General features: G+C 34.8%; 3 protein-coding genes across 5 annotated transcripts; all 3 read left to right on the forward strand.

The window, feature by feature from the left end:
* Window positions 381-4,808, forward strand: LOC105177845 (AP2-like ethylene-responsive transcription factor ANT). 2 transcript variants are annotated; one of them, XM_011101110.2, is made up of 9 exons: window positions 381-1,348; window positions 1,458-2,115; window positions 2,285-2,367; window positions 2,507-2,515; window positions 2,625-2,713; window positions 2,796-2,869; window positions 2,958-3,008; window positions 3,108-3,187; window positions 3,324-4,808. In XM_011101110.2, the coding sequence occupies exons 1-9, from the start codon at window positions 1,063-1,065 to the stop codon at window positions 3,944-3,946; spliced, it is 1,953 nt and encodes a 650-aa protein (XP_011099412.1). In that variant the 5' UTR covers window positions 381-1,062; the 3' UTR covers window positions 3,947-4,808. The 2 variants fall into 2 exon arrangements, with proteins under 2 accessions (XP_011099412.1, XP_011099413.1); XM_011101111.2 differs by having other exon boundaries at window positions 397-1,348; window positions 3,111-3,187; window positions 3,324-4,807.
* LOC105177847 (inactive LRR receptor-like serine/threonine-protein kinase BIR2) lies at window positions 11,350-12,724 on the forward strand. Its single transcript, XM_011101112.2, has one exon. The coding sequence runs from the start codon at window positions 11,612-11,614 to the stop codon at window positions 12,413-12,415; it is 804 nt and encodes a 267-aa protein (XP_011099414.1). The 5' UTR covers window positions 11,350-11,611; the 3' UTR covers window positions 12,416-12,724.
* LOC105177848 (DEAD-box ATP-dependent RNA helicase 16) lies at window positions 15,941-23,680 on the forward strand. Of its 2 annotated transcripts, none has more exons than XM_020699321.1 (16): window positions 15,941-16,431; window positions 16,528-16,686; window positions 16,780-16,869; window positions 16,981-17,109; window positions 17,732-17,832; window positions 18,411-18,525; window positions 18,781-18,912; window positions 19,868-19,933; window positions 20,061-20,237; window positions 20,349-20,444; window positions 20,645-20,782; window positions 21,581-21,663; window positions 22,185-22,222; window positions 22,310-22,524; window positions 23,062-23,154; window positions 23,261-23,680. In XM_020699321.1, the coding sequence occupies exons 1-15, from the start codon at window positions 16,198-16,200 to the stop codon at window positions 23,125-23,127; spliced, it is 1,839 nt and encodes a 612-aa protein (XP_020554980.1). In that variant the 5' UTR covers window positions 15,941-16,197; the 3' UTR covers window positions 23,128-23,154; window positions 23,261-23,680. The 2 variants fall into 2 exon arrangements, with proteins under 2 accessions (XP_020554980.1, XP_011099415.1); XM_011101113.2 differs by having other exon boundaries at window positions 15,942-16,431; window positions 23,255-23,680.

The following is a 23,878-nucleotide window of genomic DNA, read 5'->3' on the forward strand; positions in this document are numbered from 1 at the left end:
TCTAGATTTTGCAAGTGTTGTAAAAGTCAGGACACTCTCTATCTATTATTACTTGGGAAAAATCCGAAAAACAAAAGGCAAAATTTTAGTTAATCTGGTTATAGATATATAGATATCTTGTGGGACTGGAGTGAGTAAGACAGGGCAGGGCTGTTCATGCTCAGGCAGGCCAATTGATTGTTATATCATATTGTATTAATAAATAATTCTTGGCCAACTTCCCACCTCCTCTGGCTCTGGGCCTTGTTAAATTCAAGAAGAGAGAATGATTTGCAAATCAAAAGTGTTTTTTATAAGATAATTATTGCTTTTGGATTGACTGTTCTTTTCTTTTTTTTTGTGGGTAAATAAGGAGCTGTTTCTTCTGCAAAGACACTGTTTTTCTCAGGCTGGTGATGAGGTTTTAGGCTAAATTTCTCTTTTTTAAGTAAAGAGTTCTCGATTCTTGAAACTGAATGAGAATATACACATTGCTGAGGTAGGTGCTGAGCAGAGATATATATCTATATATATACTGTATGTATTTCACGTATGTATGCAACCCCAAGTAAAGAGGGTAAAAAGGAAAAGGGAGGAGGCAGTGCAGGGGTGGAGCGGAGGAAAAGCAAAAGAAGATGTCTTTCTCAGGCACGGATCCCAATGGAATGCAGGAAGGATGCCCAGCATTGCTTGCTGGAACTCATTCTTTTTGTTTAGTTTAAAGGGCCTTGCTTTGTTCTCTTTAGAAATCTTTTGAGAGAGAGAGAGAGAGAGAAAAAGCAAAAGAAAGAGACCATAGATTCAGCCATTCAGCAGAGGATGCGCTTCGGCTAGATTTTGGTTTAGATTTCATACTACTTAAGTCTGCAGCTACAAAACAAAAGAAACCAAGTTCTTTCTATGGAGGGGGTAGCAAAGGAGAGTTGCCCACATGATTAGTTTATTTGTTTCCAATCATTGACTTGCTTTCTTGCAACTAGTAACAAAGGAAACAACAACCAAAAAAAAAAAAAAGAGAAAACTTGCCAACAAATCTCCATTTTTATATTTTTCTAAGTGAGAAAGAAGAGTTCGTGGTGAAAAATGAAGTCTATGGGTGATAATCAAAGTAACAGCAACTGGTTGGGTTTCTCTCTTTCTGCTACCAGCATGGAGGCTTCAGCAGACCACCATCATCAAACTCAGCCATGCTCCAATGCTGTTTCTGATGCAGTTCCCTTGAGCTTTTCCTCTAGTTTTAACTATCCAGGGATTTACTATGGGGTTGAAGGTGAAAACTCTGGATTCTATTCTCATTTAACTATGATGCCACTCAAGTCTGATGGTTCATTGTGCTTAATGGAAGCTATCAACAGGTCACAACCACAAGGTTTTATTCAAACTTACTCACCCTCATTTTTTCAACTTCATTTTTTTTTTACTGGAAATACCTTTCTAGAGTTCTGGAATATACTGCCTTTACTGTTTTTACTGTGAAGGTATGGTAACTTCAACGCCCAAACTGGAGGATTTCTTTGGTGGTGCAACAATGGGGACCCATCACTATGACAGAGGAGGTATGGCTCTGAGTCTAGACAGCATGTACTATAATCAAAACACTGAAAACCAGACCAACAATGGCCAAGATTTTCTAAGCCATCATCAAGAAAACCCCAGCCATCCTCAACTTCAGGTTCAAGAATACCCACACTATTCAGCTTTCCGGGGCCAAGAAATGTTCCAGGCGTCAGAAGAGCAGCAGCCTAAAGAGCCTCAGCTTGCAGATCGCAGTCTTCAGCTCCCAACAATGCCTGAAGATGAAATGCCTGGCACAAAAAACTGGGTTCAAAGAAACTATCCAAACGGCCATGTGTTGGAGCAGAAGATGGGAATTTGTATGGAGGAGAATGCGGGGGAAACTGGGCCAATGGGTTCGATGGGGTATGGTGATTTACAGTCTCTGAGCTTATCAATGAGCCCTGGTTCCCAGTCAAGCTGCGTGACGGGTTCACAGCACATTCCGCCCACTATGGCTGACTGCATGGGCCTGGAGAATAAGAAACGGGGCCCCGAAAAGGTTGATCAGAAGCAGATTGTTCATAGGAAGTCTATTGACACGTTTGGGCAAAGGACCTCTCAGTATAGAGGAGTTACAAGGTTGGATTTTCACCTGTTTTCACTCTTCTTTTTCGATGTGGTCTGCATTTCATCATTCTTGGTTTTCTTGGACTGTTTCAGCGTTTCTTTTTGACTAATGTTGTTGCACTAGAAGAATAACGTACTTCTCTTATCATTGACGCTTTTGCTTTGTGGATCTGTGGATCAGGCACAGATGGACAGGCAGGTATGAAGCCCATCTATGGGACAACAGTTGTAAGAAAGAAGGGCAAAGCAGAAAGGGAAGGCAAGGTTAGTGAGACATTCCCTGAAAACGTTCCTCGTCTTCCTCAAATTTGTTACTTATATTTGTTTTCACTAACTTAAACGTGTTCTCACTTTGCCCCCAATATCTTGGTTCCTGTGGGATGACATATGAACACTTTTGCAGTTTACCTAGGTAAACTCTTTTATGGATTCTGTTTTTCATTACACCACTTCTTGAACTGATAAACTAATTAGCATACTTTGGTAGATAGGCTATTACTGATTGTGAATATCCATTTTAGGGGGGTATGATATGGAAGAAAAGGCTGCAAGGGCATATGATTTGGCAGCACTCAAGTACTGGGGACCTTCAACCCATATTAATTTTCCTGTATGGTTTGATTGTCATTTTGCTTTAATTAGTATCACTCCTTTTCCAAGAATGGGAACCTAAACTTTTACACTTAATGCAGTTGGAAAATTATCAACAAGAACTTGAAGATATGAAGAACATGAGCAGACAAGAGTATGTTGCTCATCTAAGAAGGTAAATTTTGGCTCCTTGTATTTATTTTACTATCTTTCCAATTTCACATGTTTCTTGATGGACATCATACCTCCGCGATTCATTGTAGGAAAAGCAGTGGTTTCTCGAGGGGAGCTTCAATTTACAGAGGAGTAACCAGGTCTTGATAAACTGCATGCTTTTATGAAAGCTCACGGTCTTTATTTAAAGACGGTAACTTTCTTTTGTTGAAATCTTGAGTTCTTGTATTGTCCTTTAGCAGACATCATCAACATGGACGGTGGCAAGCACGCATTGGCCGGGTGGCAGGAAACAAGGATCTTTACCTAGGAACATTCAGTGAGTTACCTGAATCAATCCCAACCGCGTAGTTCTCAGCTAAACTGATGTTTCAGTTATTTTTTGTAGTAATTGGTAAAGATTAGTTGTTTTCACAATCTGCGCACTAACTAGGTGTGGATGATAAAATTTTCAGGCACCCAGGAAGAAGCTGCTGAAGCGTATGATATAGCTGCTATCAAGTTTAGGGGTGTAAACGCCGTAACCAACTTTGACATATCAAGATATGATGTGGAGCGGATTATGGAGAGCAATGGCCTTCTTTCTGGGGAAATGGCGAGACGTAGCAAAGACGTCGTTTCATGCAATGAAAATTCACTGAACAATTATCCTAATCCTAGCAATAACGTTGAACCAATTCCCCCCAAAGAGAGCAACGGCAACATGTCAGATTGGAGAATGGCGCTTTATCAGTCTTCTCATGAGAAACCAGGAGTTGAAGATTTTAAGCTTGCTAATTTCACTAATGGGATGATGGGAATTGAGGCATTGAACGGATCTGGTCCGCAAGATGTGGACGATCCAGGGAAAATGGCAACTAACTTGTCAAGTGCATCTTCACTGGTGACAAGCTTGAGCAGCTCCAGAGAGGGAAGCCCTGATAAAAACGTCGTCCTCCCTATGCAGTTTGCTGTGCAGGCTCCTCCATTGGCGTCCAAGTTTTTTCCCTGCCCAACCAGCAACGGGACGCCTTGGATCCCATCTGCCCAAATGAGGCCTCAAGTGCCACTGTTTTCTGCATGGACTGATGCATCATAGATGCATTCTTGCAAGACTAGTCTTTTGTATGTACAAAAGAAACAGGAACTGGAGGTGGTCTAACTTTCATGTGAGGCTTTGGATATTGCTGGCAGGAATCATGGGTTGATTTGTATTGGTGGGGCTGGGGAACTAATCATTCCGTCAAGAAGTTGCAAAGTTTTTCAACTAATCAGTTTGACAGCTTTAAATGAAATTATTAAGGTTTTTATGGAATGATTCTTGCCTACCTGGGACGACCATTGTCATGATTACATGATCCTTTTTGTGATGTGCAACTCTTGGCACCAGCTTGATTTCACTTGATTGCGCCAAAGAAAAGAAAGGTTTTCGACAAAAACCTTTGACCACAAATCCAAAACGCATTCACAACTGGTTCCATTTTTCACTCACATCATCATTACCAAATTCTTGTTGAATTCCCCATAATCAGTTAAAATTTCCATTTCCCAACCTCTCAAAATCTTCTCTTTACATTCTTGATTTGGCATCTCAGACCCGTCCGCCATTGCCATGAAAATTTAATGATTGGAAAAGAGAGTCTCCGATGATTAATGCCCAAATCGCACATTAATCTTGTGAAAAAGAAGTGATTAATTTAGGAGCAGCAGCAGCCATATGAACAGTGGAATTACAATGATGCGTGCGTGAAAGCGCAGCGGGCGCAGGCATGAATCTGCAAGATTTGCCGGCCAATACACACTACGCTACGCTACAACTACTGGGCTGGTTTCTTCATTCATTGCCCCATCATTACTACAAACCCCAATCAATTGCTGTTTTTCTACAGCTGGGAATCATTGGATTTTTACATTCTCAGTTCCCTTCCAAGCTTTCCTCATTCCCCCAAACTCCCACTTCTCTCTCTCTCTCTCTCTACTAATGGACAATGAAATCTGACAGTGACATAACAATAACATTTTCCTATCTTGAAATAAAAATTAAACTTATTCATATACTATGTAACTAGTGTTGATCTTGGATATTAATCATGCATCCAAGTCAAGTATTGGATGCACATTCTTGAAAATGTTTGGAATTGTACTATTCTTCTTCCCGGAGTTCTGCTTTTTGATATTTTTATTTCCAATTCTATTATATTTTCTACTTCAATTAATATAGACACTTATCATGTGTATATGTATTATATTATTTATTTTATTTAAATTTTTTTATATACGTGGCATTTATATTTGTAAATAAAATAAAAAATATAACAAAATTAATTTGGGATAAAAAAATGAATCACAACTCTGATTTGCCTCGAATCGATTTTTCTTTTAGCTCTCGTATTTCATATATTGTTACTAAGAATGTAAATTCCTAGTCAAGTTACTTGCTATAACTTATGAAACCTGGGGTTCTTAAAAATTAATTATTTCTTGGCTTAGAAATCAAATATGTACAGTATAGATTAATTAAGCACATTATTGTCATTAAATTAAACTTTATTACAATGCTTAAAATTTTAGGGCATATAATCCTGAATATATAAAAAATTATAATTTTAGTCCCATAAGATAGGGTGTTTCACTTTTGATCCTCACGCCTTTCATGCTAATATTTTTAATCCCACAAAATTAAAAGATATTGCCAATGCGGTCTCAAAACCTAACCTTATGTTAGGCTTCGGTTTTGGGCCATCTCAGATATGGCCCAAAACAGAAGCAATGTTTGCCATTGTTTATTTTGTCATGTTTTTGTCTTGTTTCTAAGTATTTTGTCTTGTTTCTAAGTATTTAATTTTTAAATACAAATATATTTTATTTTAACCACTTAATATTTTCTACGTAATATTTTCTACATCATTAAAATAATTAAAAATTTTAAAAAATATAAAATAATATAATTATTCTATGCAGTTAATTCATATATTACATTATTTGAATAATGTATTTAAATTTATCACTTCGAATAGAACAACTAACAAAAAATATTGTTAATCCATTATTAGAGTGCATTTAATTATTTTTAAAAGTGTATTTACATAAATTATTTTTTTTCATTTCCATACATATATAATTAGGAAATAATATTTATTTTAATCCACTCACAACTAAATAAATTATATATATCTTTATATATATATATATAAATATATATAAAAGAGACATGATTTGACAATGAACAGTATTTTTTATCTCTCCACTACCCAACATCAAACATAACATACTTATTTTATATTATCTCCAAAAACAAATCCAAACATACACACTATCTCTAATTTATTTTTATTTATCTTTATTTTTCTCTCTCTATCTCCACAAAATACTCAAAAACAAGTTAAAAACAAAATCAAACATAATGTAATAGATTTGGTCCCACGTGATTAGTGAATGGGACCACATCTATAATATGTTTTAATCTTATGAGATAAAAAATATAAAAATTTTAAAAGTTTGTAATCAATGCTGCAATACCGTTGTCGTTGAAACTAAAAGTGGAATTTTATTTTTATTTTTGAGAAAAACAGTGGAATTTTTCCTATATATATATATATATATGTATTGCAGATTTGATGAGGAAGAAAACGAGATAAAGATGCGACTTTAGGATAAATATTAAGGCCGAAGTGTTGACAGAGCCTGGCCCTGCACAAGCTGAAAGAGCAGCTGTAAAAAGTTGTAAAATAATTCAGTAAAAGGACGCACAAGATCTAAAACATAATTGATTAGATTCCATTCTCCACAAAATTACATTTTCAGTCCGTAGGATATAATTCAATACTTTTTGTCATGTATTTCACAAAACTTTTAAAATAATTTTAAGAATAAAAAAAATTAATAATTTTAATCATTTACTTTACGCAATTTTCAAAATGATTTTAATTGCAAAAATATGATATATTCAGTTTTATATTTAAATTTTTGTAAAAAAATAAATGATAAGAACACGTGCAGTGCGGGTGTTCTTACATTCCAATTACTACTAAATTTAATTAAATCTATAACTTTCAAGGTTTAACAGGAAAGTATGAACTTGTAAGAGTATCTCATAATATTGAAACATGAGACAAAAAGAGAAAATTGAGTGTGCCCAAACATTTATACGAAAGTTGTGGCAGTGAAATTGTAGACAATCAAACGAAACAAAATTGACGTGTGTAATACAAAGGGTTTTGATTTTTGATATTCTTTTAAAGATACAGAAGAGGGTTTTGATTTTCGAATATTCCTTTTGGTAATAAAAAGTCCAATAATAAAGGGCTACATCAATCTTCAAAACTTGGGTTGAATACCTAATTGATGAGCCCATAGTTATTTTTAACGGGCCCAAGTGAGTTCAAGGTAGATTAATGGGCCTATAAAATTGCCCAAATCTGAACAATACTTTTTCCTGTAACATCGTACATCCAAAAGCGTCTCTAATTCCATGGTGTTAAATTACAAAATTACCACTGGTTCCAACATTTTGTTTCCAGAGCTGATGCAAATCTCCGTCTTTTTGATTTCCGGTTATCATACCATCGAGACCATTAGACCAAAGTGGGTCAGGTTTCTAGGTACAAATTGCAACGGGTTGATAGACATCTCTCCTGACTGGAGATCAAGATTTGGATTTGGAATATCAATCTCCAGCTGTACATATTTCATTTTCTTTTTCCCCTATGTTATATAATACATATATGCATATCCCTTGTGTACTATTATCATGTGGTTGTACTTGGACCTGCAAAATCAAATCATTTGAGTTGTAAAGTAATTTAATTTCAAGTATAATTATTAGCTATAATAATAATAATAATATAAATGTGGTGATTTGATGTGTGGTTTTATGACATTATCAATACCCAAAAGGCAGCCTGCCTACCACATCTCCAATTCTTGAACAGCTCAATTTGGGACATGGGTTTTGGTGGGGATGCCCTCAATGTTTGTTCTAATTCCTACCACAAAAGGGAGTCTTGGTGGTTGGCAATTCTATTCATTCTCATGGAGAAAAGCTGTATTTTCTGTCTCATTTTAGTTTGTAAATCACCATCCAGGCAGCCCTGATTAAAGTTTTTTGTCAACCGCAATACAGGCAAAAGTCTAGTACAAATCGGGTGTGTTTCATGCTTCTGGAGGGTTCTAATGTTATTCAATTTGTTGCTTCGGTTAGAATGGATTGAATGACGTTGTTTTATCATTGATGATCGCCCATAATATTTAATCCAGCAAAAATCTGAAAGCAACTGCTTAAATAAATTTGAGTCTATGTCAACAAGTTTTCTCCTCTAAATCATCAACTCCACTTCTTGAATTGTGAATTTGATCCACATAAGTTGGTCTTGTCGGTGAAAATGTGTATGTGTTCTATTCAAGTCATTGTTCGAAACTGATGATACTGAGTATGCTATTATACACGAACTAAATGAACAATATCTCACGCAATAAACTTTGATTGTATGCTTTGTTTGAATTAGAAATTGAGTGTTGCTTCCTATGAAGGAAGACCAAGAAACATATGCCCTACTCAAATCCATCCAACTCTCAAAGAAATGCCCTGTCCAGCATATACCCACAAAACTCTAAAGCCTTGTACTGACGTGACAAGGTTTGGTGTGAGATTCTATGGACCAAGGAGTTGATATCTTCTTGTCTGAAGAGCCAGCACCAGCACCAGCAGGTAGTTAACACAATTTGGTAACTAAAAGGGAGTCTTGAGTGTGAGGAATTTTAAGAATATAGGGCCTCAAGTATTATGGTAGAGGGCCCATTTCGAACTATAGCTTTCATTAGGTTATCACCACAAGAAAAAGGCTTGTTTCAACTTGAGTTAGCTAGCCCCCAATAAAATGTTGGTCTCTATGCACTCATGCTGTCTTGCTAGCATGGGTGACTCTCAATCCGATTTTTTAATTGTAAAATATATTTTATTAATATATACACGCTAAGTGTATAAAATCTTTCTCAAAATAAATTACTTGACGCCATTCGGGCATTCCCATAGTCAAAATTACATCTTTAGATGTCATTTTACGAAATTCAAATCCAATATGTTATTAACTTATTTTTATTTATCTTATATTAGTATAGAATACAAAAGCAAACATATGAAAAACTCCAAACAAACACATGTTTATTTCTATCTTTATAAAATTATAAAAGAATGATACAAATTCAGTGACATATTTTTATTTTTACTAGACAAACTTTATGGGAGAGAAAGAGAGATGAAAGCAAGTTAGGACAAATTCCAGCACCATGATGCGCATATTTCACTTTTAATGACGCCCACTTCTCTTTGTCAATAGTAACAAAGATAAATTCTTGAACGTGATCTGCTCACCCACTTTAAGCATTACTGATCAGGTCAACAACATCAACAATCCCTAACATTGTTCTTCTACTGCTCACCTTTGTTGTCATATATTAAATTAAATACCACACATCTTCTCTATCTTTCTCCATGCCTCCTTACTTAACAAACGCAAAAATTCTTATTCAAATTAAATTTGATTTATTCAAATTAATCACTTTATTATGTGGGTTTTTTTTTAAACTATACGCTAATTATTCAGTCAATATAATTATACTTATCATATAATTAATTCAATTTAATTAAATTCGAATTAGGTTAAAATTTTCTATAAGAAGTGGCTTGCTTTTAGTATTTAATCACATCATGGCTTATTCACAAATAATCCCTGAAATAACGAATTTCTCCTTAAAAAATAAGAGAATGACCTAACAGATTGGTGGTTCATATAGTTTTACTCCACCACAATTCATCCCACATGACATAATTTCCCACACCACTATAAATACCCAAAATATTAATTTTTTACACCAAGTTGTTATTCATCTTATTTGACAACTCATAACCTCTCTCTCTTAAAAATTCTCTCTCTAGATTTAACTATTCACATGTTGTGTTATTGTATTGAGGGTAAAATTCATGTTCCATCCATTAATCAAAATTACTACCACATCAGTTACTTAAAACTCAAACAAATTTAGGTATTAAGTGATTATAATTGGAATCAACCCGAACAAGATTACTGAGTTTTATTCTCAAATTCCAAGTATTCCATACCCAACTTTTATAAATTCAACGAGACAACAACCTCGATGGATCAACACCAAGAATTGGAGAACCATTTACATACTACAACATTCTATCATAGTACTTGCGATGAAGTTGCATGTGGGCGAAATCAGGTTTGGTCAAGCCATATTAAAAGTATATGGGACATAGGCAGAAAGTGCAAGAGTAGCTTGCTGAAACAATGAAAGTCGGGTAAAGTGTACCTTGCATTTTTGCTCACATTATTGAGTTGAGAGTTGAATATTGAAAATCTGTTCCCTATGTTATTTCACATATGGGTAGTGGTAAATGGAATTTCTCTATCCCATTAATGGTAGCATTCATTTTGCCAGATGAATTTAAATACGCTATAAATAGGAATGTTGCATGGAGTATTAGAGTGAAGGATTTTTTATCACACTTTGATATCGTATGTTAATATTATATTTGTATGTGTATTGTATGTGATTTTATTTTTAAATTATAATTTAATTTTACTTTGAAATATATAAATATATTAATTATTTTATTAATATAAAATTAATACACAATACAAAAATGTGATAGAAAATCCATAATCGCTCTATTACAGTGACAAGAGGCGAAATCAATTGGAGAAAAGTTATTTATTGTCTCCTATAAGTCTAAGGAAATGTGAGCAGGGGTGCACCCACATTACCCCTTGCCCAGTTGGCTCAGGGAATATTTTATTTCAAACCCTGACTCTATTTTTTACTTTACTTGATTTCTAACTTTCATGTTGCATTTTTTTTTCGTGAGAAAAAAATTATTCAAATAATTGAGTTCTTAGAGTTATCATCTATGAATATAATAGATTACTCTAAATTAAAACATAATAAATCAACATATATATAGATCTTTTTTCTATATTTTGGTTTCGAAATAATTAATCGAAAAGCGATTTTAATTAAACTTAGGTTATGAAAAAGGCAAATATCTGTAAAACTTGAAAATTTTATATGAAAACTATATGTTGGATGAGATAGATTTTAATTAAAACTCAAGCAAATAGATGACAAGTTTATTGTATTTTTACATTTATCACGTGATTGATAATTGCATGACAAATAGAATAAATTTGAGATTTGATTATTTTAGGGTAATTAATTTAATTTGAAGATATAATCTTAAAATTTATTTAAATTAATGGAAGGAGGAACCACGAGAAGCTGAAAAGTAGTCGTCTGTATATGTCGAAACTACCCTTGAGATGAAGTACGTGTTGTCACCATCCTCACCCCCCAACTCTCGTTCAGACAACCCTCGGCATTGCCCGTGTCACTACTTTCACTTTCACCAAACCCACACAACATATTTTAGTGGTTTAGTGCCACCCACTCCCCACCCACCCCCCCGGCCTGGGTGGGGGGTGGGGGTGGGGGTCCTCCATACATGTGAACTATATATACACTGTTCATCAATAACCAAGCATTTCTCCATGGATTCATGCCATGCTAACATGCACCTCGACATTACCGAGCATCCATAAAATAGTACGGATTAGTTAATTACTCCTCCACTTGTACTCCCAAACATTAACACCATTATCTTAATCACCAGAATTCTAATTCTTGCTGCTAACCTGCCACTTCTCAGACAAATAAACAAACACTTGGTGTGCCGTTTATGTGCTAGATGGGTATTTGGGGCCAGCTGCTGGCCGTGGCCCTGCTGTTATTGTCCGCCGCGGCGGATCCCAACGACGAGAGTTGCCTGAACCACCTCAGCGAATCGTTGGAGGACCCCTTCAAGAACTTGCAGAACTGGACCAAAGCCACTTTCGCCAACCCCTGCCAGGGATTCACCTCCTTCCTCCAAGGCGCCACCTGCAACAATGGCCGCATCTACAAGCTCTCCCTCTCCAACCTCTCTCTCAGGGGCACAATCTCTCCTTTCCTCTCCAACTGCACCAATTTACAAGCCCTCGACCTCTCCTCCAATCAGCTCACCGGCCCGATTCCCTCGGACCTTCAGTACTTAGTCAATTTGGCCGTCCTCAATCTCTCTTCCAACCACCTCTCCGGCTCCATTCCTCAGCAATTAGCGCTCTGCGCTTATTTGAACGTCATCGATCTCCACGATAACCAGCTCTCGGGCCCTATTCCACAGCAGCTCGGGCTATTAGTTAGGCTCTCCGTCTTCGATGTGTCCAACAACAAGCTCTCCGGGCCCATCCCCGCGTCGTTAGGGAACCGAAGCGGGAACTTGCCCCGGTTCAACGCAAGCTCCTACGTAGGGAATAAGGGTCTTTACGGGTACCCATTGCCGCCCATGAAAAGCAAAGGGCTCTCAGTTTTGGCAATTGTGGGGATCGGACTGGGAAGCGGTTTCGTGAGCTTGGTCCTCAGCTTCACCGCCGTTTGTATTTGGTTGAGAGTTACAGAGCAGAAATTGGCCAATGATGAAGGCAAGATCAGTCAGCTCATGCCTGATTATTGAAATCATGATCATTAATTACATTTTCCAAGTCTACAGAAAACTCAAGAGATTAGTTTTGCAGGTATGTTTCTTGGATTTGTGGGTTGGGTTTCTCTTTTCTTCTTCTTTTTTTTCCCCTCTCATTTTCCTATTTATGGGAATTTTTACTATTGGGTAGCTGTAAGAATCGTTCCCTGTTTCCTCCGATGTTGTGATTCTTTTCCAATGTTCTAATTAGTAATTTCTTGACAGCATTACTCAGTACAAATGTGTAAAGAATTGAATGAAGCAGTTAAACCATGGAGATTCGTCTCTTAATTCGTTTGCTTCTCTCTTTCTTACATTTTCTTGGGATGCAGCTATCAAGAGATGAGAGAGAGGAAATATTATCACATAGCAAATAGTAAGAATATTTACTAGACCACGTAAAATGGTAGCAAAAAATGACTCTGGATTCAGGAACCTGGAAATAGCTTTACCAGAAAAGTTGACTCCATGATTTACGGTAAGAATGCACCAAAAGTTGGTGGAGAGCGGCCTAATCATGACCATTATTACATTAAAAAATGTCTGGTTTTGAATTCCATTTCTTTATGGACACATATTCAATCATCTCGTTTATGTTATCTTGTTTCATTTAATATTTCTTGGAGCTTATCTGTTCCTTTTTTCTTTCATTTTTAAATAAATGAGAATTTCCATGCCAACATGATTCACGACGGCTTCAAGCACTAACCTAATTGAGTTTTGACCAAGACTAAGCGAGTTGATTGATTTGGGCCCAAAGCCATATTGGTCAGGAATATTTGGTCAATGCACTCCTTCTTATCTACATTTTGGTTAATTTTTCTATGATTTTTTCTTTTCATTAATAAAAATATTTTCAACATCCAATATTCCTTTCGTCATAATTTATTCGGATATTTTTCAGTCTAATCGCTCGTTGTAGTCTCACTAACATATTAGTAGTAAAGTTCAGATTTTGTTGGTTCAAGTATTATAAGGCGATCGCCACCATTGCAGTCATTGTATTTATTTATTTTTTAAATGAAATTATTAATTAATTAATAGTATAAATATGGTTTTTGTAAAAGGGAGGGATTTGAAATTCTTAGTTTGGGAAAGAAGTAATTGGGGTTTGGGTAGAAAGCATGAAGGGGGTGTTGAATTATGATGATGATTGAGGTTGGTGGAAGAGTGGGTTGACATTATAATGGTGGTGGCGACATATATGGGTACATCATGATTTTCCAGGCTTTTTAAGTTTAATTAAATTATTGCTACTGTTTCCCATAAGACTCGATGACATATTTCAGTAGTGGTACGAATAACTGGAAAGTTTGTGGTCCTTCAGTACTTTTAGTACCTTACTGCTTATTAATAGCTATTGTCCATTTCCTCATAGAATGAATGTTGCTTCTCAATTATACTCTTTTGTGTCAATAATATTTATATAACTTTTATTTCAAACTATAATTTCTTTAAATTGTAATACCACAATGTGGTTCTTAATATTTCCTAACTCATTTTTATTTCTTTTTATTGATCTACTAATTTCTTGTCTTTGCTATATAATATGTGTGTTTTCGTAGACTCGTATCAGTTTATCTTTGATTATATGTCTTGACTCGTGATGACATGGGACTTGGATAGAAAATACCTATATATCGGTCTGCGCTAGGTCGAGTAAATTTTTTTTATTTTTTCTATCATACAATCCAACTATAGGAATAAATTGAAAAGCACGCGGACAAAATTTGACCGGACCAACTAATTAAATCAAATTCAATTACAACTAAATTTTAAATGGAAATAGCTAACTGTTTGGCAATAAAATTAGGGTTACCCTAAATATTGGGATGGAAGAAGGAAGAAAAAAAGGGGTTGCACCGAAAGTAAATGCAGGCTTGAAAAGTGTGGAATGAATTGATGTGATGATTAATGTATTGTGGGAGAAGGGCATGTTTGTCATGATAGAATGGGGCCTTATCTGCCATCCATGTTTGTTTTTAAGATTCAGAACAGAATTGAGTCATGTTCGGAGTGATTCCATTCACTGCTCATTTAATAACATGCCATCCGTTGCGCATGTCGTTATTGTGTGCATATAATAAATAATTTTTTTATATATTTTAAAGTATATTAAAAATAATATTATAAATAAAATAAAATATATAAATCAATATATTACATTAAAAAATAAAAAAAAAGAAAGAAATGAAAAAGCTAATTTATCAATAAATTGATTGTTGATAATTAAAATTGATTATATAATTGTGATCGATGAAAAAAAGGAGTAGATTTTTTTATGGGGTTAATAACATTTAGATCCATTCAAAAAAGCGAAAGTACACTTTTCATTAGAAAATTTTGAAATTACACTTACATTTCCTCCGAAAATTCTTCATTTATACTTGACATCGTTTCATTCATGTCTAGACGAAGAATGCTGGCATGAGCAAAAAGAAGCACATAATTTTTAATTTTGCTACTTGTTTAATATTCTCATGTATATTTTTTATTTATAAGGAGACAAATATACTATATATGTGTGGTATGAGGTTAATATTATTATATTTTTCCCCTTATAAATACAAGATTATCATATGAAAATGTTAATGAGGGCTATAGTTAAAAATTTGTGTAATTATTTTGCTAAAGTCAATATTATTCATCCAAATTCTAATAAAAAATAGGTTAGTATAAACGGTGAATTTTTAAAAGGGGTATAAGGGTAATTTTAGATTTATTTTTTGAAGAAAGTGTAATCTTATAGTTTTAAAAGAATTTAAATGTAATTAACCTTTTGTTTTTATCAGACTTTTCATTTAACCAAATCAACTCTTAATTTTGGCGATTCTGTATTTTTGGTTATTGCATAAAGATTAGATAAAAGGAACTTAAATAGGAGATAATTACACTTTTATTTATTAATATTTGATATAATTACACAGTAAATTTTTTATGATTTTAGGAGATTACATCTAAAATTCTTGAAGTTTGCTTGTGTCTAACAAATAAGTCACATTTTAGTCAAAATCCACTGAATTTACTTATATTAACAAAAAATTTAAAATAAATTTATATTTACCCCGAATTGACTTATTACTGATTTATTACAAGACAAATAAATATTTTTATGACCAAATTACCCTCATATATCTTCACGCGTTATTTCATATGATGAGGTATATTTTCACCGTTATAAGGATAGTTTAGTCATAATTTTTTTTTTATATTCTATAAGTCAGTAATAAGTCAATTAAGCATAAATATCATTTTTTTTTTCAATTTTTATGTTAATATAAGCAAATTCAATAAATTTTGACTAACGGAGAAACTTATTTATTAGACGAAAATAAACTTTAGGGGTGTTAAATTTAATTTTTTAAATTATAAAAAAAATGTGTATAGTTATATTAAACCTCAAAGGATGAAACATAATTATCTCTAAATATATTTAGTCCTGGGAGAAAAAAGAATAAAAGATTTCTTAGTAAAGTACCCAAAGGAGAAAAAATTCTGCACAAATTTCCACACCCGTTTACAGTTGTGCGGACTTACAAATATCAATTGGCGAAGTCGACAATTTTCGACCCGTTTATAATCGGAAGGACGGGGGAAGAAAAGGAAAACAAAAACCAACCCAATTGGGTTAGTGCACTGTAAGCCCACCCGTTCCGCACCCGTACCCGTCTGGAAACGAAAAACCCCTTCAAAACCCTAATCCCCGTAGTGCCATTCCCGTCGTCGTCGTCGTCATCGTCATACTTCTCACTTGTCGCCCAAAATTATATTCACCGATGGCAAAAAGAAAACACAATACGCAGAATGATGATGCCGAACAGAAACAGGAAAAGGATAAACCACAAGAAAAAGCGGAAGATAAAACGGTTATAGCAGGGGAAGGAGAACAGGATGAGGAAGAGCAGAGCTTCGAAGAGTTGGGGTTGGATAGCCGTCTCATTCGTGCCCTATCCAAGAAATCAATCGAAAAGCCTACTCCAATTCAGCGTGTCGCCATCCCTCTTATCCTCGTAATTCTCTTCTTAATTAATCTTCTTAGTTTGTGTTAGTTTTTTACCTTGTTAGATTTTTCTACATTTTAAGTTTGTTTGACTGCGCGTTGACAGGAAGGCAAAGATGTTGTGGCCCGAGCGAAAACCGGCTCTGGGAAAACATTTGCGTATCTGCTTCCACTGCTTCAGAAGCTTTTTGCTGATTCACCTTCGAAAAAGAGTTCTGCTCCTGCTGCTTTCATTCTTGTTCCAACTCGTGAATTATGTCAACAAGTAATCGTCTTTGAAAACAGTTACTACGATTTTTTGGCCTTTTTCTGGCTTTGCTTATGTTATTACATATGGTCCTTTTGTTTGCTTTTTCAGGTTTATTCGGAGGCGATGTCTCTTATTGAATTATGCAGAGTGCAACTAAAAGTTGTTCAATTGACAAGCACGATGTCTCCTTCTGACTTGGTTGGTAAATCTAGTTCATCAGAATTTAATTAGTTTTATATGTTATTGCTTGCGATCAGTTTGACATATCATATAAATCTGAGGAGAGTTACTTATCATGCTTTTTCATAGAAAACATCGTTGGCTGGGTTTCCTGATATCATTGTATCAACTCCTGCTTGTGTACAAACATGCTTGTCAAGTGGCATGCTTCAAGCTAGAGCTCTTCAAGAATCACTATCAGTTCTTGTCCTTGACGAGGTCTGTATTTTCACTTTTTTCCTATTCCAACTAATTAATCCTGTGGATATTTTTAACTCACTCTAATTGGCTTGTAGAACACAAGTATTATGGAACTTCTTTTTAAAGCTTATGATGAAAAGTTGAGTTGAAAAAAAAAAAGTGTAACAGAGCATGTAGTTCAGAGAAATGGAGAGTCCTAGGATAAACTCACATGTATACCTATTAGTTTATTAATATGTTGGTTGCTTGTATCATGTATAGATATTGTAAAAGTATTTTCTTTTAAATAATTTCATTATTACACATTTCTATTGACATTCTCAATATAATAGTAGTTTCAGTGCTGTAAAACCATCTGCTTTTTCATAAAATATTAATATTCAAAATTTATTATCATGCTTGTAACATAGACATACATTGAATTACAAACATGAATTATGTGTCTGTAAGAAATAAAAAAGTTGAAAGTTTTTGTCCAAGATACTTTTCCATAATTCAGAGGATATACAAGGAATTATAGCAGTTGTCAATTATTACTATGTAAATCTATCTGAGATGAACAGTTTGTATATTTACTTAATGGATATGTGAAGTAATTTGAAATTTACCAAGATATTTAGAACTTAATTTATCATTTCAGGCAGATCTTCTCTTGTCGTATGGATATGAGGATGATCTAAAAGCGCTTACAGCTCATGTTCCAAAGCGTTGCCAATGCCTTCTCATGTCTGCTACATCAAGGTGTGTTTACTGATAATGTTGTTGCAATAACTAGGTCATAGTTATGGTGATGTACTGATGTCCTTTATACTAAGATCTGAAATCTATAATTGGACTCACTCCACTAGCGTGGCTAGAATGCTTACACACACTGACATAGACAAATACACACGCATATATCCTGAATTTGCCCTCTTCTTCTTCTTTTTTCCCCCACCCCCTTAAAACCTCCTATCTGTTTTCATCAGATCAATGTTAGAAAGTTGCTTACGATGTGTATTTCCTTCATTTGGTTATAATCTGTAAAATGAGCTGGGAACTGTGATGATTCCCTAAACTATATTTCAGAAAAAAGTGCTGCTTATTCTTGTATAAATTTTATTGTAGTGCCATGCTTTTATGTTTCGTCTGTGAGATTACTGTTTTATGCTGTTGAAACTTTTGACTTTGGTAATAATTCCTTCTGCGACCTGATCCCATTTTTGCCACAATTCAATTTGGAAGTTCATCTGACACATCTGCTTCATCAGTAGGTTTTTATCATTTTAACTAAAAACTATTACCAGTTCTGATGCCTCTATTTAATGGATATTGTTCAGTGCTGATGTTGAAAAGCTGAAAAAGCTTATTCTACATAATCCATACATTTTGACTTTACCTGAAGTGGGAGATGTAAAGGATGATATTATCCCCAAAAATGTTCAGCAATTTTATGTAAGTTTTCCTATTTTTCTCTTCAGCTTGAATAATTGCTTTGTTACTCTGGTCTCCTTATTTGTAGGTTGTTCGTTTTATATTTGTGGACTCAAAGAATTATGTTTTTTTCCTGCGAACTTCTCTTTGAAAATCTGGAGTTCCTATTGATGTTAATCTGTCTCAGTAAATCTTGCTTTTAATTTCCTTATCTGACTATGTTTGATGCAGTAAGTTTATTACTTTTGCTTTATTACTGATGTATTGTTTTTACAGATTTCATGCAGTGCCAGGGACAAGCTTGTGCACATCCTTGCCCTCTTGAAGCTGGAGCTGGTCCAAAAGAAAGTGCTCATTTTTGCTAATTCAATTGACATGAGTTTTAGACTGAAGCTGTTTTTTGAACAGGTAGACTGGTTCATTATGTTACTGCATTGTGATTATGCTATGGTATATGCTTTGTGTCTATGGAACCGAGAATATCTTCGGATTTTCGTAATTTAGGGATAGCTGAGCCTGCATATGATAAAATTTATTCGATTTAGATGTATCCAGTGTATAAGCTGCTCTCATGTCTTTGATAAACTTATGAGTTAAAAAAATACATGATTATCTAACTTGTAAAATGTAACGAATCAAAATGGCCTTCATTTGTAACATATTTGCAGTATTTACTTTGTGCCTTTTGCACTTCATACTCTTAGTTAGGGTAATGGAAGAGAAGCATTTCCAATTACCCACAATGAAGCAACTTCCATTAGGGCTGTATAGACACAAACATGCATACCATATAAAAATACACAAAGCGAAAAATGAAAAAAAATGAGAAACAAAAAGTTTACCTCTGTAATTAATTTTAGACTGTTAGTTATTTTTATATCTATAATAAAAAAGAGTAGAAAAATAACAATTTACTTTTGTATATACACAAACATGCATACCATATAAAAATACACAAAGCGAAAAATGAAAAAAAAAAGAGAAACAAAAAGTTTACCTCTGTAATTAATTTTAGACTGTTAGTTATTTTTATATCTATAATAAAAAAGAGAAGAGAAATAACAATTTACTTTTGTATATAAATTTGAACTGTTTCAGGATTTCTTTCCAACTAATAGCTGAGAGTGACTCCCCAATTTCAAGTAGGCAGATCATAGGCCAATTCATTTTTCTATGAAATCCTCAGAAGTGATTGGGGTTCCTTCTTGTATTGCCTAGTTTAAGCCTTGTCACTGTGGCTTGGACCTGGAGATGCAATGCATAACTATTTCGCAATGTCGCATATTGTAACCGTGGAAGGTTCTTGCTAATTTACTCATATGTTCTTGGAATCACGAGGCTGGTTGTGGTTTTAATTTGGCAGTTTGGGATCAAATCTGCAGTTTTAAATGCTGAGCTGCCTCAAAATTCTCGTCTACACATTCTTGAGGTACTTGTTGAAGTGTGGTGTTTGTATATTGTGGCTGAACTCAATTTTATTAATGCCCTTGCTTTTTTCATAGTGAAAATACAAATGATGTTTTGGCATCATTTTCATCTTTCTGTTTCCATTACAGGAATTCAATGCTGGTCTTTTTGATTACCTTATTGCAACCGATGTGAGTCAAACAGCAGAAGAGCATAATGATAAGGAAAGTCGTGCTCCTCGAAAAAAATCTAAAAAACATTCCAAGCGAAAGTTAGACGCAGAATTTGGTGTAGTCAGAGGAATAGACTTCAAAAATGTGCACACGGTGAGGTGCTTTGTTAACTTGTAGGCACTATACGTGCTAGCACATTGATTTTAATTTGATAGGGAGTAGACAAATTTATAATCCATATATGATTGATCTTATTTCCATTAGGTGGTCAACTTTGAGATGCCTCAAACTGCTGCCGGATATGTGCATCGGATTGGACGGACTGGAAGAGCATATAATACTGGTGCATCTGTCTCTTTGGTGAGATTCTCGATGAGTAATTTGAGCCCCATCATATAAAACTTTGACCTAGCCTACTTGCAAATTTCTTTGCCCGAAAGTAAATGGAATTTTATTGTGCTATTTCCATGATATACAATAATATGCTAGGGCTATTCCTCTGTATAATAGCTGTAGGATTCTGACATGTGCACTTTGGCATCTTATTGCTATTGGAATAGGTCTCTCCGGAAGAGATGGAGATTTTTGAAGAAATTAAATCCCTTTTGGGTGAAAGTGACAGTGTGGATTCAAAATTTATTGCTCCATTTCCATTACTTAGTAAGAATGCTGTGGAGTCCTTACGCTACAGGGCCGAGGTATTGAATCTTCTATTCACCCAAGGAAATACTTCCATGTGCAAGTCGAAAACTCCTTGAGAAATTTATTTTGTGCTATTCATGGTTGTTCCAAGAATAGGAGTTCGCTTTGTTGATTCTTTTTTGACAAATTAGTTTCACCAGAAACCTTGCTGGTATAAATCAGTACTTGTTTTCTCAATATTACACGGGATGGAATAGTTGTGGGGTAAAATTGTTCCTAAAGGTTGCAAAATCCTTAACATGTACATTTTGATTTTTAATGTATGTTTCAACTAGTTTGTAGCCTTTGTCATTGACTTCCATGAGCTCTCAAACTTCTCCACTGACAAAACCTCTGGCCAAAATTTCAGTCCTCTAGTCCTGTCAAAAGAAATTGCTTTTTTGTTGTTACAAAGAATTAAAACTGTATGCTTTATTCTATATTGGATGCTTGAACTTGAAGAATGATCCAAATTATTGCCCAATGCCTTCTTTTATAGTGAACCTCTATTGTTGAGGTGTTGCAAAATTGTGCTGTAGCCTAAGAACAAATATTTGTTATGCTTCCTTAACTACAACCTATAACTTGCTTCAATGTAAGTATTAGATGTGAATGAATGAATGCTTTTAGTTGTTGACCTATGGTGCTCGATATTTTTACATGTGAAAGTCACTCGGTTTGATTGTAATGAAAAATGCTGCTGATTGCATTTAAAAATTGTTTTCTGGGTAAAATGTGTTGGTTAAACATGTTTACAAGTCTATTCTTTATGACCAATGCTACAGAGTGCATAACATAGATCATGTCATTTACAGGATGTTGCAAGGAGTGTAACAAAAATTGCGGTGAGGGAATCACGTGCGCAGGATCTAAGAAATGAAATTCTCAATTCTGAAAAGTGAGTTATCTTCTGACAAGCTTATCTGAAAAAGAATTACTGAGGTTCTTCTGTTATCATTTTGATCTGATCCTGACTTTGTCTTTTGGACTTTGTTCAGGGATACTTTCCCAGTTCCATTATGAATCTGAATTTAAAACGTCTACATTTATTCTACGTATCTACTTTGCTAAATTAGATGGTGGGCATATTGTACATCTCTGAGGGACATCCTTTGAGTACATAATTTCTGTTAATTATTTTCATTTTATTGTTTCAGTATAAAATTTGTCATCTGCTATTACTTATGTAGATTACTACACAATCATGATTAGCTGGCAATGTATCTTTGTCTTATTGAAGCATAATAGCAAGTTTCTTATCGGAATTGGAAACTTCTACTAGTGAGTCAGGCTGATTTACATTATTGAAACAGTTTTCATTTAGACTGGGGCCTAGTTAAGTAGGAGTGAATATTTTGACTGACTCTGCAAGTTTGGATTGCTTTGACTAATTTTGTTGCTCATTTCTGAAATGTGTAGGTTGAAGGCTCATTTTCAAGATAACCCAAAGGACTTAGGTAAATGCCTACTGAAATTATGCCAGCGCTTAGTATCTTTCAATCCTTCAGTTAACTAATAACTGTTATATGATTGGTGCTCATCAGACCTATTGAAACACGACAAAGTTCTGAGCAAAAATGCACCTGCTCAGCACCTGCGTGATGTACCTGAGTACTTACTGGACCCCACAACACAAGAAGCTAGCAAGATTGTAAAGCTTGCTCGAGCTGCCATGGGAAATCCCAGCTCTACTCGCCGTAAAGGATTTAGAGGAAAATTTAAAAGAAGTAGAGATCCTCTGAAAACATTTTCTGCTGAGGTGAAATATTATCTGGCTCTTCCTGTTCACTAGTTTCCTGACAAGCAACTCCCTTCACTAATTTGAATAGTTTTATGAAATATTCCTTGTCCAAGTTAGACATGAAATGTGCTACTCTACTAGTCGGTTTGTTTATGTCTTCATTTTGAGTGTTCAGATTGTGTTTTCATATTTGTTTAGGTTCTCATGTGTAATGAGAATATGTTTGGATTGTTAATGAAATTGTGTTTTATATTGGAGTGTAGTGTCAAATCGATATATTTCCAATGAGAATGTGGATAAACAAACATGTTTTCATCATACATGTCTTTATTTGGCTGCCTGATAGTTCTTTCTCAAATCTTATTTACTTCTATAGATAGACTGGAAGTTGTTCAGTTGGAGGTTTAGGTTAATTTGTTTATTGTTGTAAATGGTCAATTTATAGCATCTTTTGGTCAACCAGTTAGTTGTAGAGCAAGCTATCACAGGATTCAGCTACTTGTTCGGTGACATTTTAAACATAATCCCATTTTTAACAAAGTCAACTTGGTCCAGGGACCAAAGCGGCCACATGGAGCTGGGATGAAGAGGAAAGGTAAAAATCAGGATGATGGTAACTGACAGAAAGCACTAAATTAATTTATTGAGGTATGATTTTCTTAGCGCGTTAAATATGCATGTGCATAACTAATGAATACTTTGACTTTGGATGCAAATAGAAAATATTCTTTTTGTATGTACTTGTCAGGATCAGAAGATGAGCTTGAAAACATACATTACATGATTGGCAAAGAGTAAGGCCATCCGCGCAATCAGCCTGAGATGGGAGGTGATTTTCTTGTGGACTACAAGACACTGGAGTGGCGCATGGTCTGTTCCTAAGCATGTGAAGTCCTGCTTCCTCTGTATCAACACCGTTGACGATCCTCTCAGCCTAAAATAATCACAACCCAAAATTTGGAAAGAATACACATGCGGCACAGTAATGTCTGTTTTGAGTCATTAAAGCTGGAGTGGATTAATTATGTTATAGACTGGAAAGTATTGGGAATTAAATTTATGAAAGATGCTTAGCTACGTCTGTCTTTAAGGGCATCATCATCATAGAGGCTGGAATTCACTATATTGTAGAATTTATACAAGATTACCATATCAATACGTTCATACACTTAAATGTTGTTTCCTTGTATATGTTTTATGATAGAATGTGCTTCGTTGGGAACAAGAGGAAACACCGGCAGGATACTTGATAAATCTTATTTCAATATTGTTGTGGACTTGTATTTGATGCCCTGCTGCGTCCAAATTTTGTTCTGGTGAAAGTTTCTTAAGCTGAAAAACAGCATAGCACGTTTGTAATAGTGATGCATAT

The sequence above is a fragment of the Sesamum indicum genome, linkage group LG15 (genome assembly GCF_000512975.1).
Source record: "Sesamum indicum cultivar Zhongzhi No. 13 linkage group LG15, S_indicum_v1.0, whole genome shotgun sequence".
In the NCBI taxonomy this organism is placed as follows: Eukaryota; Viridiplantae; Streptophyta; class Magnoliopsida; order Lamiales; family Pedaliaceae; genus Sesamum; species Sesamum indicum.